The sequence below is a fragment of the Apteryx mantelli genome, chromosome 25 (genome assembly GCF_036417845.1).
Source record: "Apteryx mantelli isolate bAptMan1 chromosome 25, bAptMan1.hap1, whole genome shotgun sequence".
Lineage (NCBI taxonomy): Eukaryota > Metazoa > Chordata > Aves > Apterygiformes > Apterygidae > Apteryx > Apteryx mantelli.
In genome coordinates, this window is record NC_090002.1 from 7,009,839 (window position 1) to 7,028,002 (window position 18,164).

The 18,164-nt window shown below is 50.0% G+C and overlaps 3 protein-coding genes across 9 annotated transcripts in view; 1 reads left to right on the forward strand and 2 right to left on the reverse strand.

Moving 5' to 3' along the window:
• Positions 1 to 7,258, reverse strand: part of ANKS1A (ankyrin repeat and sterile alpha motif domain containing 1A) — a 108,109-nt gene extending 100,851 nt beyond the window's left edge. For all 6 annotated transcript variants that reach the window (XR_010886340.1, XM_067310705.1, XM_067310706.1 and 3 more), the window contains exon 1: positions 7,062 to 7,258. Coding sequence is in view for 5 of the 6 variants with exons in the window: in XM_067310705.1 (XP_067166806.1) it covers positions 7,062 to 7,258 (197 nt within the window). In the remaining variant the exon portion in view is untranslated. The remainder of the gene's footprint in view (positions 1 to 7,061) is intronic.
• A 2,386-nt stretch (positions 7,259 to 9,644) lies between these two features.
• TAF11 (TATA-box binding protein associated factor 11) lies at positions 9,645 to 13,105 on the forward strand. 2 transcript variants are annotated; one of them, XM_067310784.1, is made up of 5 exons: positions 9,645 to 9,888; positions 10,010 to 10,149; positions 10,545 to 10,632; positions 11,029 to 11,125; positions 12,311 to 13,105. In XM_067310784.1, exons 1-5 carry the CDS (start codon positions 9,685 to 9,687, stop codon positions 12,439 to 12,441), a joined length of 660 nt encoding a protein of 219 aa, XP_067166885.1. In that variant the 5' UTR covers positions 9,645 to 9,684; the 3' UTR covers positions 12,442 to 13,105. The 2 variants fall into 2 exon arrangements, with proteins under 2 accessions (XP_067166885.1, XP_067166886.1); XM_067310785.1 differs by having other exon boundaries at positions 9,645 to 9,879.
• Positions 13,106 to 13,437: 332 nt separating this feature from the next.
• BLTP3A (bridge-like lipid transfer protein family member 3A) overlaps positions 13,438 to 18,164 on the reverse strand; it is a 35,110-nt gene continuing 30,383 nt past the window's right edge. Inside the window, exon 21 of the mRNA XM_067310782.1 lies at positions 13,438 to 17,570. Coding sequence (XP_067166883.1) covers positions 17,445 to 17,570 — 126 coding nt within the window. The 3' untranslated portion in view covers positions 13,438 to 17,444. The remainder of the gene's footprint in view (positions 17,571 to 18,164) is intronic.

Consider the following 18,164-nt stretch of genomic DNA (forward strand, 5'->3'; position numbering starts at 1 on the left):
CCTTTCTCCAACGCTCCTTCCCCTCCGAGACCTGGAGGGCCCACAGTTTGCACTTTGTGTAACTGCTCTGAGTTACCAACAGCAATGCTTGGCTGGGTAACCATCTCCTGCTTTTCTGCTGGAAGTTAAAGAACAGGCGTATTTCATACTCAAACAGGTGTTCCCACACCTTCACATCCCTTATGGGGACATGAGCAACTCCAAATCTCATCTGCTTTCCAGGAAACAGCTACAGTACAATTCTGTGCCCCATGCACACCCAATTCTCACCCTGCTCATCCTTAGATTTTCATAACAGCATTCTCCTACAAAGACGTCTTTCCTCTTCAATATGCATGACCAACGATACCCAGGGCTCCCATCACATAAAAAGAGTGAAAAAGGAGAAGGTCTATTCAAAAGTCTCTTCCACTTCATCTTCAGTGTTGTTTCTCACCAGGGTAGTTGAAATTTCAGGAAGAAATACCTGTGCAGAACAAAAACCCTGCTCCAGATCCTGCTGTTCTTACAGGAGCCAGCGACAAGACCTTGCCCCCATTAGAGCTGCTGACACAAATCCATCCACAACAGAGTGAGCTACAGCCTGCTCTCCCTCTCATCTTAGCAGAGGTATCAGTCAGTGGTACTAACAGTGCGGGAGCTCCGTTTTGGATGAAAAAGCAAAAGGCAAAAAGGCTGCAGCTGGATTTTCAGACCACAGGCAGAACTTGTAGCACTATCTGAATCATTTCTTGAAACCATGAAGCTGCACAGGAACAAATATAAAACCCCACTTTTTTTTTTCTCCTCACCCTACAGAAATCATTCTTCTGACTAACCACATTTGGACTGTTTGAAACTACTTTAAGTGTTTAACCATTATACCATGTCATTTCCTAAACCAAAGAAAATACTCACCAGTAATACTGCTGCAAATTGACTAGAACACTTGCTTTGGCTTCTGTGAAGCAACCACCAAATCCTTTCCCACAACAGATGTATACGAGAAAGGTCCTAATTCACAGCAGAAGTTTCTTCTCAATACGCTTAGAAGATTACATATACAATCTGTGGCCCAAAGAGCGCTTCAGTCTCCCCTCCGATCGACAAAGCTCCAGTCAGATCAAAATAAAAAACTCTTTCTGATTTGGCTGTGATACAACTCATCGTTAGTGCTGCTGGCTAAACCTACTGAATGCCGCTTGATATTTCAGGCCACGGATTGTTTCATTGCTTCCTGCCTCTAACTTTGCAATGACGCAGCAAACAAAATTTTAAATTCTATAGTTTCTATGCAAAGCGCCCCCTTAAAACTCTCAAACTTGATGGATTCCCACAGCATTTGTAATTTATGGACTTGTTTTTACTTATAAGCATTAAGCTGCATTTACGTGAAGGTGATAGTATTGCTAGGTGCTCACTGATCAACAAGAAATGTTTTTCCTGCTGCTGTATGAGATACATTCCGAAAACGGAGCAACTACTACACTGTCAAGGAGTGGAGATCGGAGGACTACGGCCTGCACCACGTTCCTGGAGCTGCTTTCGCCAATCACCACATTACGTGAGTAGATCCTAGGGGCAGCTTGAGCAGCGGCACGAATCCTCTAAGACTGGCAAGCCACCTCCTCCCCAAACACTGGCAAGGCACCATCTCTGTGTAGGTCCCACCATCTGCCTTGCCAAAAGCCAGAAACTGATCTCCTTCTCCTCTCTTGCTTATCCTCTCTATACCCTTCTTAATAGCGCAACCTACCACTTGCATTCCCTTATCCACATTAGCTTTCTGCTGGCGTTTATTTTCCTAATATTTTTAGTGTTATACAGTGGCACATTTGCCCCCTAGGGAGAGGTTTTATCCTCCATTCTACCTTTTGTGCTTCCTTCTCATCTGACTTATCACAGCCCATCACACCTTTCTCCCTGCTTACCTACAGAATTTTACCATTTCATCTGGAGTTTATTCATGTCTTTCACACCCTAGAGGGCTCCACAACTGATCTAAGCAGGAAGCATGAAGTCTCCAGACCTGACAAAGTTCACTTTTAAATTGTAATAAGCTTAACTGCCCACTGTTTTTATGTGCAGTGTATCTAATTCAAAAACTATTTTTTGTGACCCACCTCAAATGCTGTAGAACTGCACAGAAGAAACTGGGCCCAATGCCTAGGAAAGCGAGATGTTCTTTCGAGAACAGGTAGTCCAAACAGTAAGACAGTTAAAAAACAGGAACTGAAATACTGCGCTGACATCAAAAGACCTGAAACCAGCTGGGAGAAGGAACAAGGGAGCTCTGTCAGCCCAGCAGAGCATTTATGACCCTGTTCTTGGCATGAGCTTCAGGGGACCCAAGGAGAGCAGAGCAGCTCCATAACCAGCAGATATCTCTTTTAAAGTATACAATCTAGATCATCAAAGCCAGCTTCAGCAGGACCAAGAATCAAAATGACTGCACAAAAAACGAAAGCTGCCAAAACTTGTCTGAGGAAGGGAAAACGCAAAACATACCAAAGTGACCAAGGAAAAGCTTCTCCGCCACAACCAAATGGTAAGCAATCCCTAGTTAGAAAAGATCCCTGTGCTAACACTAGCAAAGTTTCTCGCATCAATGAGCCTTAGGGATGTGCAGGGTGTAACCTGTCTTTCCTTTACAATTGATGCAGACCCCTACCCCACAAACTTCACGCCATCCTCTCGCCTTGCAGTCTGACAGCAGTTTGACACTCGCTCAACTGCGTCTCCATTCAGAAGCTTTTCATAGACGCCCCAACAACAAACTGCTTTTAGCTGTTAAAAAAGACATAAGGTCATTTTGTGCCAGAAGCTTTCAGCAACACCCACGTCTGAACAAGGAGTCTTGCCCCAGTCTCGATACTTCCAAATCTCAGATGACAGATGACAAATGGCAATGCTTTATAACTTAAGTTCTCTTAGATACAGCTTTATCATATATACAAAAAACTAAATCCCTGCTCCCGATACCTATTTTGTGATTTCTTTATCTACTAACACTGAAAGTCGATACTGTTTAACCAGCTTTCCTGCACTGTAGAGTCTTGATAAAGAGTTAGCCACCAGCCGAAGCACCTTAGCCTTCTCCATCAATTTATTTCTTCCATTAATGCTCCCACTTCATTGTCACTGTGACACTCTCTTGGCACATTTCCAGTCCATATTTATTGTTTTCAATTTAGAAAATGCACCTAATCATCATTAGGGAAAAAAAATCAAGATACAGAAATAAGATTTAAGGGAAAACAACTTTAAAGTTATTCCAAAGTTATTCTTGACTTGTCGCACACCTTTGGATATTGTCCTCCAGAGAAGGCAGGGGGTGGTGGGGCAGACCACTGTCAGCACAGCTGAGACCATTTTCTGCCACCTCTACCCCTTCACCCTCCCTCCCACACCACCAGTTCCCTTTAAGTTGCCCCCTTCGACTTTCCACTAAGTGTAAGGCAGACAAAATTTCATATTTCCTGCTTCCAGCCCCTTGAAGTTATTTTAAAAGGAGCACAGAAAAGCAAAGTTAGCTATAATTAAATACCTAGCCTGCTGCAGAGTACTTATTGCCACATCCTCCCTGCCCCCAGGAAGCAGGGAAACCACAGGTGAAGGTGCTCCCGAGGAATCACGCACCTCCAGAGAGGAGCAAAGAAGTCAGTAATCAGGTCTTGGCACCAGGGGCAAGAGCTAATTTCACACTTTGCAGAGTAAAACCAGACCACAACAGAGACAGGATGCTACACAAGAGAGGACTGCCCAAATTTCTTCTCTGATACATTGAGGTCACTTGGAAATTCAGTCTGGTTATTTTTTTTTTTTTGGAAACTCAATCCCCACTGCAATGATCAAAATCCAATTTATTATTGCTCTAGTAAGGGGACGCGAAGGAGTGTGGTTGATGCTATAACAACCCCCTAAGGAGAGCTACGTTTTAGAGCCATCTCACAGTCCCACCAGGACTCCATAGGGTTATTGTTGCTGAACAAGCTGTACGGATTGGGTTCATGCTACAGAAAACAGCAGTTTTGAACACTGCCCAGCTTGTCCCAATTGCTCCCCAAAAAATTGTCAGGCTTCTCATTGCAAGTTCATTTAGTGGCTGTTCCTCACAAAAACCTTGTGTCTATAAAACAAGCAGAAGTGATTTTTTCCACTTGGAGTCATTTAATCCAAAGTAAAAGCATAACAAATTGACAGGACACCAGAAATCATCAGAAAGCCTCTAAATCGTCAAAAGCCCATTTTCAATATCTGAGTGACACACATCATCAACATCCATGCCAAGCCCTCGCATGCTCTCCAGGCACCGCAAGTGGGAAAGCAACAACTGCAGGCCCAGAGCAACCCCCTGAGCTCTCGCCCCAACTGTCAGTTAGCAAAAGGTGCCGACAGGTCGGAGCAGACCAGCCTCGGGACCGCTCCCCAGGCTTTATCACCTCCGCGTCTGGGAAGACCGCAGTCGCTGCATGTGCAAACACGGTGTAAAGGTCACAATCCGCGCGGCGGGGCTCCCATCGGTGTGGACACGTGCGCGCAGATGGTTGTGCATCAAGGGATGCTATTGCAGAGCTCATGCATCGCGTTAACACGCGCGCTGCAATGACTCCAAAAACGCTGAGAACACCAACACGCTTCCAGAAGGGAAACCACTCATGCCCAAAGTTTTACTGTAACCCAACGGCAGGGAGAAAGAGGTTCAAAAATTGAGAGGTTTGGTGAGAGAAAGGGATCCTCATAGTGTCAACTAAGAGACTTTTAAGGCAGGCGAGTAAATGAACGACAGCTGACATTCACCATCCTTCAGACACGGCTATACACCACACTGTGTTTACATGTGGAAAAAAAACAAGCTAACCGATCAGATGTCAAGCAGCCTCCCCACTCCACAAATCAACTGGTAGCACAAGCAGTTGTCTCACCAGGAAAAACAAAGGTCGCCGTCATTACCACACACTGTCGAGTAGTGTGGTGGCGCTGTTAGAACAAGAGGCTGATAACACTTGCAGTGTGTATTTAACTCAGTTGACCCTCTCCACTTTATCTAAACACCCTACAAGTACATCTGTCTTCTAACATAGATGAGCCTGAAGTGTTCAGAGCAATTTCCCACTCAGAACAAGGACTCAGTGTGTTTAATATATTAAAAGAGAAGTATAAAGTTCGACCCAAGAACACATTTACATTTGAGAGACCGATGTATACGCACCAGGAAAGCAAATCTGTCCGTGACAGTGCATCTCTGCCATTCAATGTGCAACAGCATATTTCCAGTCAGGTTTTGTAAAAGGAAAAGCAGATCAAGTTTAAGCACAAATGAGCAAGTCACATCCTTCTGAGCAGTCAAGCTACACAGTGACAGCGTCACTCAGCAATGGACTCAGTCGCCTCCTCCCCTCCAATACAAACAAGAAGATCAGGGAACGAGAATGGCATTTTCAGCAGATGGGCTGAAACAGCAAAAAAGCTGCAACTTGAGAAATACACCAGCAAGTGGTTCCCTTGCGAGATGCCAAAAAAAGGGGAGGAGAAAAAACTAACAAAGGTCTGCGAGCTTCAAAACAGAGCAAGTTACAGAGCGGTACTTCAGATGCCAAAGCAGAGGACTATGCCCTGCATGAGCTTGTGCAGCGCAGAGCACAGCACCATTGACCCTCAAGCCTGACCAAGCCACGGCCAATTTGCGAGCCGCAACAGCATTTCTGCAAGCAGTGAAAATCACAGAAGAAGGGAGAATAAGCATGAAGCGAATGCAAGGAGAGCAAGGGCGGGAGAGGACATCTTGCTGAACACCCAGCTGCACATCTGCCCCTGTAAATTCATCCAGCAGCTTCCCTCACCATGGGAACACACACACGCTCCTGGCTTCAGATTTGCCAATCTCTTCTGGCATCCTAACCTGGAGTCCCGCTGCCCCTTCCCCAAATACAGCACGTTTTCCCTGCCATGCCAGTCCCCAGCTATCCCCCGTAACCAACGGCACACGTAACCCTGCAGCCGAAGCCGACGGCGGTTTAAGCCCTGGGGACACATCACCAGGCAGCACCCAACCCTGGCAGCACGCGCTCCAGACAGCCTCGTCTGCCAGCCCTCCCAGCCACACACACACGCAGACCCCGGGGACGAGGACACGAGCCCCTGCCGGCGCCTGGCGCCTTGCCCCCGCCGTCCCGTAGCGCCCGGGCAGCGCCAAGGCCGCGGGTCCCCCCCGGCCCACGCGCCCACAGCACGGCCCTCTCCGCAGCGCCTCATCCCACCCCGGTCCCCCTCCTCCTCCAGTGCACGCTGGTGCAGGCCCCAGGCCTTACCCCACAGCCCCCCCCCCCCCGCCCCAGAGCACCCCCAAACCCACAACCCCTGCAGCCTCCCCCCAGCGCCCGTCAGCATGACCCACAGCCCCATACTGCCTACCTCTGCCACGGCTGGCCCTGTGGCCCTAAACCCCCCCAGCCCCACACTCCTCACCTCCTGCCCCACGGCCCCCCAGCCCCACGCTCCTCACCTCCTGCCCCACGGTCCCCCAGCCCCACGCTCCTCACCTCCTGCCCCACGGCCCTACGGTCCCCCAGCCCCACGCTCCTCACCTCCTGCCCCACGGCCCTACGGTCCCCCAGCCCCATGTTCCTCACCGCCTGCCCCACGCTCCTCACCTCCTGCCCCACGGCCCCCCCAGCCCCACGCTCCTCACCTCCTGCCCCACGCCCCCCCCAGCCCCACGCTCCTCACCTCCTGCCCCACGCCCCCCCCAGCCCCACGCTCCTCACCTCCTGCCCCACGCCCCCCCCAGCCCCACGCTCCTCACCTCCTGCCCCACGCCCCCCCCAGCCCCACGCTCCTCACCTCCTGCCCCACGCCCCCCCCAGCCCCACGCTCCTCACCTCCCGCCCCACGGCCCCCCCAGCCCCACGCTCCTCACCTCCTGCCCCACGCCCCCCCCAGCCCCACGCTCCTCACCTCCTGCCCCACGCCCCCCCCAGCCCCACGCTCCTCACCTCCTGCCCCACGGCCCCCCATTCCCCTCCCTACAGCCCCCCCGGCCCCACACCGCCTGCCCCAGGCCCCCCGCGGGCCGCGCTCACCTGAGGAGACTGGACAGCGGGTGCCCCACACCGCCGCTCCCGCCGCCGCCACCGCCGCCGCCCCCGGAGCCGGAGCCGCCGCCGCCCCCCGAGCCGGAGCCGAAGCCGGAGCTGAGCCGCTTGCCCGAGAGCAGCTTCTCCACGGCGGGCAGGTTCCCGGTGCGGGCGGCCTCCAGCAGCTCCTGCTCCTTCCCCATGGCCCGGCCCGGCCGCCCGCCGCCGCCGCCCCGCCCCCTGCGCGTCCTTTCCGGGGCGGGGCCTAGCATGGGGCGGGGCCTGGCATGAGGTGGGGCTTGACATGAGGTGGGGCGGTGCAGAAGGCCCCGCCCCCTGCTGGCCTCTCCGCCCTCAGCCACGCCCACAAGGGGCGTAGTCTGAGGAAGCTCCGCCCCACAGGGGCGGGGCGCCCCCTGGCGGGAGGGCAGGGCGCGGCCCCCCCCACCCCCCCCACCCCCGGCGCAGCCTGGTCGGGGCATGCGCCGCCTCTGCAAACACCGCTGCGGCTGGGGGGCATGAAACCCCCCAGGGCAAGGGGGCTGGGGGGCCTCGAAACCCTCATGTGTGAGGGCTGGGGGGCCCTGAAACCCCTGTGCATGAGGGCTGGGGGGTCCCGAAACCCCCCTGCATGAGGGCCAGGGTGTCCCCAAGTCCCCCCTGCATGAGGGCTGGACACACAGGAAGGCCTGCGGTGTTAGCGCCTGGGCAGAGGAGGAAGCCCCAAAGGGCAATTTATACCCTCCTTAGTTCAATAAATCCCTTAAATGATTTCTGGCTATTTTTTTTCTTTTTTTAGGGGATTTCAAATTAATTTCACTTTGGCTAATTTTATTTGTTAAAGCTAAGGAGGCTGCTGCAATCATGAAAGGGAGGGATGTGAATAATGCAAAGGTGGGGTTACAGCACGGGACTGCCTTCTGGCTAAGCCCATCGCTTTCTGCATTTCCAGCACGCCCGTTGCTACAGCAGTTGGGCATAACATGTACAAGAATTAATTCCTAGAACTATTCAAATAAGGCACATCTTTGCCAGGGCTTTCGTTCTGTGCATTTATTGGAGAGAGAGACATGAAAAAGGAACATTCACCGGTGATTTCGCAGCTGTTTCCCATAGCAAAGTCTTCTGGGGAGGAACGGTGCTGGTGCTCTGCATGGGCTGAAGATCACTCTACAAGGGGAAGTGAAATGGCCAAAAGCAGCTGCGATGGCAGCCTATGTGCGAGCACGCAACATGATTTGAACAGCAGATTAACAGCATCAGTCCTCTCGCAGAGCCAGCCTCGGTCGCTCCGCCTCCAGCAGGACTGAAGCAGATTTGCCACAGTTTCTCTCAGGCAATTTTCAGTGCTCTTGTTGGGGGACACCCCTTACGCAGCGCAGTCTGCGCTCGAGAGAGGGGAGACAAATGTCATTCCTCCCCATCTCACCTCGTAGGAAATACGCAGGAGGAGACTCACAGGAGATCGCAGCCTTGGTGCCCATCAAAAACATCCCCTGCTTTGCGGTGCTGAGCGCTCGTCCGGGACTCCACGTGCTGCGTCACCGCGTGCCGGTGTAGCCTGGCGCATACGGCAGCGGCCGGACCCTGCCTCGCCAGAGCCTGCAGGGGAGGCTGACGCGTGAAGGGGCCACTGGAAATTTCACATATTTCGCGCCTTTCACCAAAGGCGCTCAGAGTATTTTGCAAGCTGGAATTAATCCCATCGCCCTGTGAAGCGGGTCGGCGTTATCGCTGCTTTACCCTACAACAAAGGAAGAAACAAAGAAGCGGTGTCAGAACTCACAGGCTGAGAAGGCGTCAGGGGGGCCAGGAACGCGGGAGTCCCGGCTTCCCTGCGTCTCGCCCCAACCCTGCTGCTCCCTCCTGTGTCGTGTGGTGCCCTGCTACAAGAACAATGCAGAAAACCGACTGGGTTAGCCTTTCCAAATTGATTCCTGCTTCCCAGAAACAAAATCAGCAGGAGACCCGTGCCAGCGCCTCAGAGAGCGCTGCTTTGTTGGTGGCTTTGATCTGGGTTGCAGAGCCACAGAATAAAGCGTGCGCCCAGAGACTGAGCTGTTTTCACAGCTCCAGACTCCAGACTCTGTCCCTACCGTAACACTTCTTTTTGATATTTACCTTTTTCTCTTATTTTCATGCAAAAATCCCGTGCTGAGAACACATGCCTGTAACGACTCCAGTAACAACTCACTGTAAGGACCCTCCCTTTGCTCCAGAAGCAGGAAGGGGATGCGGGGCTGCCCCCGTCCAAGTGCCCTTCCCACCCCGGGAACCCAGTACCCACCTTCCCAGCCCTTCCCGCCCCGGTACCCCAGGATCTGTCCCGGCCCTTCCCACCCCGGTACCCCAGTATCCCCCAGCACTCGCGCCCCACTACCCCAGTACCCCCAAGGCCTTCCCACCCCTCTCTGCCGGTACCCCAAGGCCTTCCTGCCCCACTACCCCCCCCCCCGGCTCTCCCAGTACCCCCCGGTCCCCCCGGCCCCGCCCCGGCGCCATCACTCACCCCCGGGCAGGCCTCGTTGCCGTGGCGACAGGCCCCGCCCCGCCGCCGGCAAGGCGCGGCCCTTCGCGGCAGCCGTAGCGGTGACGTCATCAGGAGGCGCCGCCGCTGCCGCGGGAAGCGATGGCGGAGCCCGGCTCGCCGGGCCGCGAGGAGCTCGGGGCCGCCGCCTCCGCCCCGGAGCCGCCGCCGGCCGCCGCCTCGTCTCCCCCCGGGCCCGGAGCGGCGGCCGCGGAGGAGCCGGAAGCCGCGGAGGCGGCGGCTGAGGGCGAGGCGGGAGAGGCCGGTGGGGGCGGCGAGCCCAAGGCGGAGGCGCAGGTGGGGGAGGTGAGGCCAGGCCGGGGCTGAGGCGGGAGCGGGAAGGGGGCGCGGGACCGGAGCGGGCCGGGGAGCGGGGAGCGGGGCCGGGCCGTGGGGCCACCGATCCGAGCCGAGCGCTCTCGCCCAGGTGAGGAGCGCCGAGGGCGAGGCGATGGACGGGGAGGACCCAAGCCTGCAGCCGTGCGCGGCCAAGAAGGTGAAGCTGGAGCTGAAGGAGAGGAAGGAGAAGAAGCACAAAGTGGACGAGGACGAGATCCAGAAGATGCAGTAAGTGGCGGTGCTTGGGGCCGGGCAGCGCCTCCTCCCAGGCTGCTCCCCGGAGGAGGCTGGTGCTCAGGAGGGCACAACTCACTGCGCAGTTTGCTTCTAGCAATGCAGACCGTGTAATGCACCTTTAATTGCTTTATGAGACTGTTGCTGATGACTTCTCTAGTTCTTTCCCAGATCTCTGCCCTCCTGAATGGGCCTAGTCACTTTGCATATAAATTTTAGCACAGCTGGAATGGTCTTTCCTATTCTGGCTCTGTTCTGTACTGCAGGAGCTTTGGGATGGTAGAAAGGTTCTGCAAGACTGTTTCAGTAGGCAGAGAAGTCTTATACTTTTTTTTTCCTCTTTTTTTTTTTTTCTATGTCCTGTAAATGATCAATTTTCTCCACCCCAGAATACTGGTCTCTTCCTTTTCTGAAGAACAGTTGAATCGTTATGAGATGTATCGCCGGTCTGCTTTCCCCAAAGCTGCTATTAAACGGGTAGGGTTTTAATAATGCTTTGCTGCAGGGAAAAACTATGAGCAAAGTGGGCTGGCGTAAAAGGCTGAGCCTTACCAAGCCTAGCCATAGGCTTGCGGATCTAAGACAGCGTAAGAGCTGGCTCTGCTGTACGTGCAGGCTGTGGATGCACCTTCTCTTCCAGCTGCTTATCTTAGCCTTTGTGGCTGAGGCCGTTGTCCTCAGATCAGCTTATCTGCTTGTGTTCTAGTTTAGTGAATTTGCATGGTTTATGCAGTTTAAACGGAGGTCGCTGCCAAGCTGTCTTAATTGAAAGCTGTTAGAGGGCATGGGGCAACAGATAAAAGTAATCACCAGTAATTTCACTATTGCTGTGTGTGCTTCATTCAACTGTCTCTCTCTTCTCTGCTTGTCAAGCTGATCCAGTCAATTACTGGCACCTCCGTCTCTCAGAACGTAGTTATTGCCATGTCCGGCATTTCCAAGGTCTTCGTTGGGGAGGTGGTGGAGGAAGGTAAGTGGTATATGTTATTGTGGAGTAAAAGCTTAAAAGTACAGTGGTAAATTCATTGCTTAAAAGCAAGCAGAAGGATATGAAACAAGACTGGGAATTCTAGTGGTTCCTAATCCAGGACTGCTGCTTAACATACTGTCCTGCAAGACCCTCTAAGACCTTCAGCAGCTGCAGAAGACAACTGTTAAGAAAGAAACTGAGGGGTGAAGCATACTGTTGTCTGTAGTCCATTTTAATCATATTATTGCCTGTGAGCCAATACAAGTAGAAGTTGGGGACCACTGACCTCCTTTTTTTTTTCTCTTCAAAGGAAGATAATCTCAACATTCTTGCTACACAAGTCAGCATGTGAGCAAGATCTTTAGCTAATACTGCTGTGGACAACAAATTCAGCCCAGAAGGGAAATAAGTTATTTAGGCCTCTTACCTGTAAGACTCATGCTTTAAGCAATGAGCTGAGGTCTCTTTGGGATATCCTGTAGAAGGCTGACCTAGCTGAGTATGTTTTTTTTTCCTCCTTGTTCACATTCCAGGAGGAGATGATACTGTTTGTTCATGCCATCTGCTCAGTATAGACTTGTCATGCAAAACATGTGGCCTATACATGCAGGGATTATCTTATCCAGGATGATGCAGCTTGGCAGTTTCCCTGCTGCAGCTCCCTCTGTTACCTGAGGCATTTTGGATAAGCAGCTTCACCGCTGTACTTAATTGCTTCATGTCCTTGGCAGGAGGTGTAAGTGATGCTTACTCTGATGGAAAAGGAATTGGCCTGTAAGTCCATTGTAAATTGTACCTTCCTATTGCTCCTGCACATAATGACCCCAAAACATAAAAACATCCCTAGATTGGGTTTTAAAGTGGAAGGCTTAAGATCCTAAGGCGTTGCCAAGTTTTTGTGTGACTTAAATAGCATATTCCATAGTAGCTGGAGCTGCTTGAAAAGTGGTCTATTCTTGTCCAGTGCCGATGCCTCTAGGACTAACTTTTCTTTTAGTCAGAGAACCACATAAGGCAGTTTCATTCTCATGCATTAATAAAATGAACTGTAAACTCTGAACAAAAAAGCTACCTGTTGCCTTTAAAATTAAAGCTCAAACAGTAGGAGGCTTTTCAAGTATCACCTGTTAGGAGACTGGCTCAGCTTAGCTGTCCTGCTCATGTGAACTCTTGTTTTTTGTTTAGCACTGGATGTATGTGAGAAGTGGGGAGAGCTGCCACCTCTACAGCCCAAGCACATGCGAGAGGCGGTCAGGAGGCTCAAGTCACGGGGACAGATACCCAATTCCAAATATAAGAAAATCATCTTCCACTGAAGTATCTCAACAGCAGCAAGAGAAGACAGAAGTTAAAACAAGCTTCCAGTTGGGTACTGTGTAACCTCAAGAGCTGCAGCAGAGCTATGGGGCTTAAGCACTCCAAGCCTCTGTTGTCGCCTGCCCACGTTGTTCTCCAGGGGCCTATAGGAAAACAAACCTTGATGCTGAAGTTGCACTCAATTCAGCTTGCTTTTAAGTATGTGGCTTGTTTTCGGTTTACAAAATGTAGCCATTAACACTCTTGGCATGGCTGATGGGGTAGGAGGGCAGGGGAAAAAGTGCTGCAGATGAAGCTCAGAAGACCTCTGTGTGGGGTAATGCAGTTGCCCCACTGAGCTTGTTGTGATATTAGAGCCTCCCCTTCAAGGAGCCTGTAAACATTTTATTGCGTGTAGACTTTCATTTAAGCAGCCACGGTGAGGCTTCCTAAAGTAACTGCTGAAGTCCGGCTTGTGACCTTAGCAATACGTGGAAGCAGGCGGCGGCCAAACAATTGACTCAGTCCTCAGGGTCCTATACATCAACAGACCAGGGACAGGAACCTTCAAGGTCTTCGGCGTATTTACCCAACAGGGTCATACTCTCTGCTGGCATGGATGTAGTGGTGTCTAGGTACAGAAGTGTCTTCTTGTACATTAAACTTGTTACTGTTTTCATAGTCTTGCTGGGATGTGAATAGCTTCTTTTGCTCTGGAGAGAGCAATGAAATACTAATTGTGTAATTGTGTTTGTGTGATTCCAAGTAGGGAGAGTGCAATGTGATGATCTGTCTCAACCAACCCCAACATGTTCATGAAGCTTCCCTTGCCTCTGGCATGTATTGTTCTATTAGCACAAGCCAGGGAACGCATGCTGAAAGCTGATGCTGAAGTCAGCGCTCAGCTGTTCTTCCTGAAGCCAGCTTTATGCAGTTGTCTAGAAAACAATACAACTAGGCAGGTATTAGGAGTACAGAAACTAGGGAGGGAAAGGAAAAAAGCATGCACCAGTGAGGAGGTTAACAAGTTTAATTTTTCATGGTTCATAGAACCAGTAAATGCATGAGTGGAAATAACATACTGCAACAGAGTTCCAATACTGCCTAAGACTCAAATTCAAGTTCAGACTTGTACATTACCCCCCCTGTACATACCATATTCCCATTTGAGCACGCTTCTCCTGCTAACTAAATGTAAGAGATGCTGAGGCCATGTGCCCTCCCTAGAGTAACTGTATTATAGTTACACAAAGGATTAAGTTGGCTCTCATCATTAACACAGAAAGAGTCCTTAAATAAAAGGCTTTAAAAAGTAAACTTTGCTATTCATCAGTCAAGAAACTGGAGGTTTTGTGCTTCCCTGTTCCACATAAACACCATGTAGAAAGGAAGTGGATTTTTTTTTTCCAGTTCTTACTCATATTTAGAAAAAAAGTGGAAGTAGTTTTAATTTTTCTGAAACAGAACAGGTTGACTTGAGTTGCTGGAGCAAGAAGCTTGCTGTAAATAACTTGGCCCCAGCTCTGTTCACTCTGCACGCACGGAAGGGAGAGGTAAGTAGTTCTGTGACACTGCAAGTAGGCACCAGTCTAGGAAGACCCTTTTTGCCCTACTGCTTTCCCAAGCTGGCTGTAGACGAACAAAAAGTTTTGAAAATTTGAAAGAGAAGACAAGCCTCCCACTTTCAAGCAATTAGTGAATAAAAAGCAAGAATACCATTGCATTCCACCTAAGGCAAGCGTTCTTCTATCTCTTGCTTCACAGAGGAAGAGGGAGCAAGCACAGAAGCGCATAGGTACAAAGTTCAGCTTCTCTTTATGGGGGTTTTGTGCAGTTCACAATGTTGTTAGTTACAATGAGCTGTTTGCATATGGGTTTGTTTCAAAGCACATCTGTGGATACATAGATGCTTTGTTACCTCCTTTCTTACTCTGAGAACTTTTCACAGCAATAGTCTCATCTTTACCACTGGAGGTAACTTGAACCCCTGCTTTTACTTCTGAATTCTTCTATGCACGAGGCGATAGTGGTGAAAGAAATGCCCACTGATGCTTAAAAAGTTAAAGTGCATTTTCCTCTTGAGAGCAGGCCTGACGGGCTGCTCTAGTACATCTTCCATCACAGGCAGTAACACAGATCTAACCTGTCAAAGGCTGCTTGGGCAGGGGGTGGGACACAGGGGGATGGGGCGCTCCAGGGAAAACACGAAGGTTGTCTGCCAAGAACAAGAAGCGATCCTCTGCGGTGGAGAGAAGGAAACTCACACAAGTCACAGCATCCAAACAGTGGATGTAGCACAGGCAAAGTGGATGGTGAGGGCGACTGCACCATGTGCCGCTGCGGAGCCTTCAGCTCCTGCTTCTGCCAAAGGCAAATATTCCTCCCTTGAACTCATTTGTGCCTGCCTGCTTCCAGAGTTTCTAGAAGGAAGGTCAGGCTTTTGCAGCTGCTGTCATATCTGATTTTAGGCCCTGGTCAGTCACATCCTGGCAGACAAAGAGATGGCAGAAATACTGGACTCCACGAGGATAAGCTGCCCCGAGGCTGGCTGTTCTAAGCTAGTATACAAGCACTAATTCCAGCGAGTGTTATTCAGGGCTACCTTCAGTCTAGTGGATTCAAACGCTGAGTTAAGATAAGGATCTGAAGAATGACAGTTACTTTTATCACCCTTTGTCTCGCGCCTGTTCTCTTGCATGCCCTCTTTCTTTGGAGTAAGAGCTAACAACTGCAAGGAATTCATTTTTGGCTCTTCATAAGCCACAGATCACCAGTGTCTCCAAATCTAACCTAACGCTGTAAATACATTCCTATTCCCCCTAGGGCTAGAGAAGAGCTAAAATGATCTCAGGAGTCTCTGTTAAAGGGAAGTGTTCAGCAGCTCCAGAGCTGGGCAAAGGGACAAGTGTATAAAAGCACAGTAGGAAAAAAAACCCAAAAAACTCAAGTTGTTTGCTTTTTTTGTGTAGCCCCCAGACCTCAACTCATTATGGCTTGTAAATCAGAGGCTGCTCCTTACATAGCAAGCAGAATTCAAATCTTATATTACTTTAGCTAAACTAATTTCAATGAACTAATGCTTAAGTAGAAAAAATAGGAAAAACCCGTAAGATTAAAGTTTTCAGGAGTGTGCTCATCTAAGAAACAAAATAGGCATTGCTTAGCTCTTATAGACAGGTGTAGCTTTCAGCTGATTAATAAAGGAAAATCACATATAATCTCCTTTTTGCTAGCACTCAGTGTGTGTCAATCACTACTTTGTTTTACATGCAGTAAGAAGCATGTGCATCAGAAATGGTACATTCAAACAAACACAAAATGCATCTGGAACAAATCCAAATCAAAGTTTGAAATATGTTAAAATCCAAAACACTCTGCACACGGTAAAGATGCTGTGTGTGACAGGGGAAGGAACAGGCATTCATCCGTAACACAGAGGGGGCCAAAACTTGCACCATTTGGTATCAGAACACAAAGCAAGTTCTCTTTTGTAACAGCTTCTCCCTTCACAACTGCCCCTTACTGCAGGTAGCAACGCACCTGCGTCCTTGCTCAGCACCTCGACCACGTACCACCTGGACTAGCAGAACAAAGCAATCACATACCAGTTTGCCTTCAGGAGTGGGTTCAATTCTTGCACTTCAGAAATGACATACCTGTTTTTAATTAGTGCTTACTTCAAGTTTTACTAGTTGTTTTTTTAAAAACTTGTAGAGGCAGTTTCTTTATGAATTAAGTCAGTCACCATTTGACCACAGAGACTTCTTCCTCTCCAGGAAAGTAGCTCCAGAGAAAGTGAGAGTACAAGCTGTGTTCCTCACCACAGCTGCTGTTTCATCTCCACCCCACAGTGAGCAGTTAATAGTGTCAGACTCCACCCAAGGAGGTCTAGCCCATACGCTCAGCACCCTATTCTTGACCCGCACACCAATATCCCTGTTAAAGACTGGGCATGAGCTCAGTGTTAATAAAAAATACATGACTGTGTAAGAATGCAGACAGCTATTTCCTTGTACAGCCACTGCTGCTCTCTCCTTCTCCACTGGTCAATCTCTGCTATGAAGACAGCATGTGCCCCAAAGGGAACATACAGGTGATCCCATCCCATGACTTATCCAGCTTCCTTGACTCCTGTTCTTTGATTTCAAAATTAAAGAAAGATTGAATATTCCTTTGTAATGAAATAATGAATTCCTTTGTGCTTTACGAGCAATAAAGCCAAACTTTATGGGATTAAGTGAGAATGAACCAGACTAAGGCTAATATACTACTGATTCTGTCCTAACACAGCAAATTACTGGTGGAAAAAGAAATCTGAAGGAATCTCTTTACTATCCTGGCCCTGTTATGGAGGAATAATCAGGCTCACCCCCCTCCACAAGGGGGAAATCCCTTCGACATCTCCCACACCCACTGACCCCCTAAATTTCCATTTTCATGCAACAACACACACACTTTCACATCACAGCTCTCAGCAGCAATTTCAGGCCGTATCTATCACTCCTTGATGTGGTAACTTAGCTGTACTCCTTTTGCTGTGTTCTTTGGCATGTGTGATTGGGCAAGAACACAAAAAGGAAGATTAAAAGAAGCAGAAACCACCATCAACCACCTCTAGACGAAAGGTGAAGTAGAGGTATTCCCAGGCTGAAAGCCGACTCTCAGTACCACCATACAAATGAAGAAACACTGGTCCCCCCACAGCTTCCGACCTTTTGTTTGTAGACTGAGCACTGCCCTGGTTCAGTGGCAGACGGTAGCACCATATTGCCAGGACAGAGTAAAGTGGCTGCAAGCTGGTAGCTCCTTCTCTTTCCTCCTCCCCTGTCGCCCAGCCCAGCCAGGCCTGCCTTCCCTTCTCCCTCTTTCAAGTTTATTTTACAATCACAGTTGGTTTCCATTCTTAGAGGTGACCAGTCTCCAGTGGGTCGACCCATTTAGCAGCAATATAATCAAACTAGCCGCCTTAGTGCTGGTGGTGGTCTCCACTCCTCCTGAGCAGCTGCAGCCTGGGCCTTCACTGTCAGAGCTGGAAGAGGGGATTGTATTTCCTAATTTCCTGCAGAAGGCGGGCCTTGTCCATGTTGGCTTCTGCAAGGGCTATTTTCATGGTCTGCAGCTCCCTTTGCAACTCTGGCACTTCCTTTAACTACAAGAGACAAAACAGAGGAAGACAAACCAGGAGTTCCCAAAGGTAAGAAGCGAGGCAGATCTGACTACACTGATCTGCTCAAAGAGGAGAACCAAAGGAGAAGCTTTTAAGATGAATTACACTACATGCCACAACCACACAAAGCTCACTGACAACACGACCCAGTTTGATTTGCAGGATTAAGTACTTGCCAACCGGTGCCTGTAGACTTCCGTACCTGTTATTACGGCCAGCTCAGGCTGCCAGTGATGGCTGTGTAATGACTACTTGCTCCCAAGACTTCCCTTCACCTTTCTAGGCATAGGAACAAGACTTGCAGCAGGGGAGGCTTTTCCTGCAAAGCAGCTGATTTTGGCTGAAGGTAAATATACACATACACAGAAAGCAGGATAAAAACTGGGCTCTGCTCTGCATTCCTTCTTATTTATAGGGTTGTGATACACCTGTTCAGACTTGTTAAAATTAACCTGATTGCTAGAGCAAGCAGGTACCTGGCACTCTTATTTCTTGTCTCCATGATCAAAGCTAATTTTGTTCTCAAACACTACCAGTGAGACTGCACCATGGCTTCGTGGCACAGGAGAGCGTTTT